Source organism: Entamoeba nuttalli, assembly GCF_000257125.1.
Source record: "Entamoeba nuttalli P19 unplaced genomic scaffold asmbl_3226, whole genome shotgun sequence".
NCBI lineage: Eukaryota > Evosea > Mastigamoebida > Endamoebidae > Entamoeba > Entamoeba nuttalli.
Window position 1 is genome coordinate 1 of NW_008575923.1, and position 5,419 is coordinate 5,419.

Consider the following 5,419-nt stretch of genomic DNA (forward strand, 5'->3'; position numbering starts at 1 on the left):
AATTTGTAAATAATGAATTAAATGAAAGATTATTAACAAATTAATGAATATATAAAATTAATTAATGAATAAGAATGCTGTAATAATAAAATCATAATTAAATTATAAGTAGACTCTGGATAATAATATTTTTTATGCTAATTGAATTTATTAAAAACAAACTTTATAATATAAGTGAATATATTAAAAATATGTTAAAAGTATTCTCATTTAAGATTCATAATATACAATTGTTGTGATTATATTACAACACTTTTATTTTATATTCTCTTAACTGTGTTATATCTCTTTTATTATTATTATTATTAGTATTGTTTTGTTTTATATGTTCAGCTTTGACTGAGAACAAAGAATGAACGAAATTAGTCTTTTTTGAAATAGAAATAATAGAAACTTATTCTATTAACATTTAGTTAATTGACTTAATTTTATTATGGAGCTGTATTCTGGAATTATTCTGATTGTTAAATATATTATTTTATTTTGTATTCTAATTCATGTCTTTATTCTATTATCTCATATTCTTGGCTCTGTGTAGTGGTTTACGAATTATTTCTATTTAATGTATTCTTCATGTCAATTTTATTATGTATCAATATAATAAGTGTTTAAAAATATTGTGTGGTTATGTAAGACTTATTAATGAAACACATTCATTATTTCTCCTACTGTATTTATGCTATTATGATAACTATGGTTTATGAATATTGTTAGACTATTTTTTCAAAATATCAGATTCTGTCTTCATAATTATTGAACGATTTATTATTTATTTACACATTCTCTATATGATTTGCTCTTCAATGATAAGAAATTTTTATCTTCTTTTTCTAAATTTTTTTTTAATTTTGAATTTCCTACTTCATCTTTTTGTCGTAAAAGAAAAATAAAAAATGAAAAGGATTGAGGATTTAAAAAAAGGGTTTTTAACAACAAAAACAATTTTAGGAAAAATCTTCTGATTCTTGAGTATTTTCTGTTGAAAGCATTAGAACTTAAAAAAACATAATTTTAATGCAAAGCCATAAGGGGAGCTTTCATCCTTATTGTGACTTGTTACGAAAACCAAACCAATTGTTGAATGATTTGGGTTCAGAAGAAACAAAAGAAATATTATATTTGTGGAATTTTATTCATCAACAACGAGATATTTTAGATATTGAAAATGCACCAAAAATGAATGAAGACTCAGATGAGACAGAAGATGAAAATGAAATTATAAAAAAAGAAGATAAAAAACGATTGCACTTAGACACAACATTTAAATCTGTGATGGTATATGTTTATCATTCATCATTTAACTATAATTCATTGGCTATAAGATTATGCTCATTAATGTTTTATCATTATTTTAGTTGTTCACAGGAGTGTTCATTAGAATATCCTGTACAAGTGATGCAAGCAATTCCTGTGAACCGTTATACTATTCCATTAATCTTTTATTTAACAACATCAAACAATGATTTCCTTCAATATAATGAAATAGGTGATATCCCTCATTTATTGTTGGTTAAAAACATTAACGTATTAATTAAAGACTATTTAATTTCTCCTTTAGGACAACAAACATCAAAAAAAACTCCTGGATCAATTTATATGAGAACAAGAGTATTAGGATCAGATCATAAAGGGTTTGTGTATTATTTATTAAATGGGTTCTTAATTTCTAATGCAAATGGAAAGTGGTTTATATTTCATTCTTCTGGTCAAATAGATGACTTTGTTGAAACCTTAAATAACGACCAACCAGATACCGACTTATCTATTCAAATCAATAACTTTAGAAAATATATTAAAACCGATAGAAAAGTTGCACAAGAATTTGCAGTGTCTAAAAAAGGAATAACTCCAGCAAGTCATTATATTACATTTTCACCAATAAAAAATCATTGTGAGTTTGATAATGAAACAAAAAATATGATACAAAGTGCAATCAAAGACATTTGTTGGATATTAATGAAAATAGAAAAATTAGCTCAGTTAGAAAGAATTAATCAACTTGATTCATTCAAACAACTTAATGAAGTAAATGTTATAACTAATCAAAATGTACAACAACCTATGGAAGAAATATTTGAAAATAACCATTCTGAAAATAGAATGGTAGTTGAAGAAGAAAATAAAACTGATTCAGGAGAACAAGAAATGTCATATTCAGAAGAAAATGATAAACAACAAGAAACAAAGAAATATAATAAAAGTAATGATTCCATTCAATCTAGTGCTAGTTCAATTTCAGAAGGTAATAGTGAAAATGAAGAATCAAGCTCTGAACAAGAAGGTGAAAGTAAAGAAATTATAACTCCCCCAAGTTCAGGTCCTCTTTCAAAGAATAAACCAAAAAAACGAGCTAAAATAAGAATAGGAAAAGAAAAATTAAATAAGAAAAAGCAAGAGTTTTTTGATAAAGCATATTTAAATGAAATTCAAACAATTAACCAAAGTGAATTAAATGAAATGATTGATCAATATTCTGAACAATTAGCATTACTTCCTTTACTAAATTCTAAAAACTATAAACAAATAATACACCAAGTAATTGATATTATATCTACTCTAGTAAGTATTCTTCCAAATAAATATTTTAGAAGAGAATATATATTTGTAAGAGATTTTATAACTGGACTATCAACTAAAACCTCTTCACTGTCTTTCTTAATTGTAACGACAACATTATTAGACAAAGCAATCATCAAATGTAATTGAATATCTTAATCTGTGTTTTATCAGTACATTACAAATAATAGTTTAGTTATAAATTTTATATTTAAAAAAAATAGAAGAATAAAATGAGAAAGAAATAAATGAAATGGGAGTTTTCAATATTTATTTGATAAATTTCTCTTTAGAACAATTTATGTTGTTTTTTCAATTGTTCCTTTTCAAACTTTTTCATTTTATTGTATTCTGAACGAGAGCGTTTGAAGACTTTAACAAATTCTTCGTCACTTAAATAAGTTTCCAATTTAGTTTTATCTAAATAAATTGGTCGTTGAAGTAATTCTTCATAAGTATATTTTTTATTAATTATATTCCAAAGATCTTTAAATGAGATAATATTTTGAGGGTCATTTTCAATATCCATTTCTTTTAATGAACTTTTTTCAAAACCATGTATTATAGTAACTACCTCCTTTGGGATATGTTTTAAAGAATGAATAACATAAACTTCAGGAACATCTATTCCACAATACTTTCCATTTAACTTTTCTAAATATTCATGAACAGTGTTAAGATATGGCATAATACAATCTTTCTTCAATTGTGTCAACAATAAATAAATCCCTTTTTCACAAGTTAATAACGTTGGCTCTTTAAATCTTTGACAAGTAAAGAATGTATTTTGTTTTACTTTTATACTCATCTTCTCTGAGATTAAATGATATGATTTTGGCATAACAACTGAATAATTATTATCAAAATGCTTGACCTCATTAAACAAAACTTTACCATCTTTTTCATCTAAAATTGTAGCAGGTCGTTGATCAATTCTTTTAGCAGCTTCTTCAGCAACTTTTCTATTATTTTCATTTGCATATTTTCCTTTCCAAATTTTTACTCCATCCGTATTAACATAAATATATGAACAAGATGAGTTAATAAACTCTTTATTAAATTCACGTTGAACCGTATATTCACAAGTATTTTCAAACATAGTATTACTCACTTGATATATTCTCTCTGTGGCTTGATGTTTCTCACGTTCAAAATAGTTTCCAATATGAATAAGATATTTATCTTCAAACAATTGCATAAATGCATGTGGTTCTTCTCCTTGAGGTACACGAATAGTGCTAGCACCTTTTTTTTTACTTAAATCACTAACTAACATAGATGTTTTTCCTTTACTTTTTATTGAAGTGTGTTTACCTTGCCAATAGAAGAATTTAACTTCTTCTTTAGGATCTTTATAATCAATAATGTAATCATTCTCACTATAAAATTCACCATACATGCTTTCCGGAATAGCCTCTTTTTGTATATCACAAATAATATATACTTTAATTGTTCCTCCTTGAATAATAAAGTCTTTTGATGGTTGAAGAACAATAGAATCATCAGGAATACCTAATAATTCTCTAATATCAAATGTCATTTTCTCTTCTTCTACTGGTGCATTCCGATTAAACACTGGTTTAATTAAAGGCTTTGTTGGTCTAGATACACTAACAGTTGCAGCTCTATCTCTTGATTGATTTAATTCATCCTCGGTATAACTACAATCAGGATTATGTACTGTTTCAACACTTCCTTGTGTTACAGCAAATTTCTCTTTAAAAATTACAGGCTCAGTTTGTTGTGTAATACGAATTAATTGAGCAATTGGGGATCGTTGTTTCTTATCAAAAATTTGCTGTGCAACAACTTTAGCACTCTTTCTTAATGTAGAAGATGCTCTAGTACCAATCCATAGATACACATCATTTCCACCATCATAAACATAAACATTCCATGGTAATAACATGTTATGGGCTATTTTTCCTTTACTACAATTAACAATTTCTGCCTCATCCCAAGTACCTTTTTTCTCTCCAAGAAGATATAACTCATCTCTATAATCTTTATCTTCAATGTCATCTTGGTTTGGTTCTGCTTTAGCAATATTGTCATTCTTTCCTCCAAGGGCCTTCCAAAATTCTTCATCTTCTTTGCCTTGATTAACTTGAATAATTTCACATCTGCCTTGTCTTTCATCATGTTTAATTGTATTTGCTGCATCACAAACTTTTGTTCTCTTCAGTCGAGAAGAGTCTTTTCCAATCCAAACATAAATTTTATCTATCTTATCAATAATAAAAACATCTCCACTATTTAAGTATTCTGGTTTTAACTCAATGATTCTCCACTTCAAAAAAAACTTACCACTAACTCTTACCATCTTTTCATAATTCATTGATGTATTCATTCCATCGACCTCATTAGAAAATGTTTGTTGTGCAAGAAAGGCATCATCTGCAAGTCCTGGTGATGTAGAAGGACTTATTTTCTTAGGTTCTGGTTTTGTAATTATTGATGGCTTTACTGAAAAAGATGCCCTTCCAACTTTTGCTGCTTTCCGTGCTTGTACTTCAGCCATTAATGGATTCATTTTTGTTGGTAGTTTACTCCCTCCATTAGTGATAATATTAAATCCTTTACCCACTTCTGGTTGTGTTGGTTTTGTTTCTGGTTCAATGTACTCAGTTTTCATATCTTCTTTCTTTAAATTACCATAAATACCTCCTTTTCCAGCATGAGTCTTTCCTCTAGCCTTAATTCTTCTAACCACATTTGGGTTTTCGGGTAAACCATCACATAATAAATCAATATTTAACATGTCTTTTTTTTCTTCTTTTTCTTCTGCTTCAAGTTCTTTTTGAAGTTTTTCTGCTTCTTTACTTAATCTCTCTTCTTCTTCTTTCATTTTTCTTTCTTCTTC

The 5,419-nt window shown here is 26.9% G+C and overlaps 2 protein-coding genes across 2 annotated transcripts; one reads left to right on the forward strand and one right to left on the reverse strand.

The window, feature by feature from the left end:
* Positions 1-1,014: 1,014 nt before the first annotated feature.
* ENU1_059890 (hypothetical protein) lies at positions 1,015-2,706 on the forward strand (the record flags this gene model as incomplete). Its single annotated transcript, XM_008858120.1, has 1 exon — positions 1,015-2,706. The coding sequence occupies one exon, from the start codon at positions 1,015-1,017 to the stop codon at positions 2,704-2,706; it is 1,692 nt and encodes a 563-aa protein (XP_008856342.1).
* A 139-nt stretch (positions 2,707-2,845) lies between these two features.
* ENU1_059900 (villidin, putative) lies at positions 2,846-5,404 on the reverse strand (the record flags this gene model as incomplete). Its single annotated transcript, XM_008858121.1, has 1 exon — positions 2,846-5,404. The coding sequence occupies one exon, from the start codon at positions 5,402-5,404 to the stop codon at positions 2,846-2,848; it is 2,559 nt and encodes an 852-aa protein (XP_008856343.1).
* Positions 5,405-5,419: the final 15 nt, after the last annotated feature.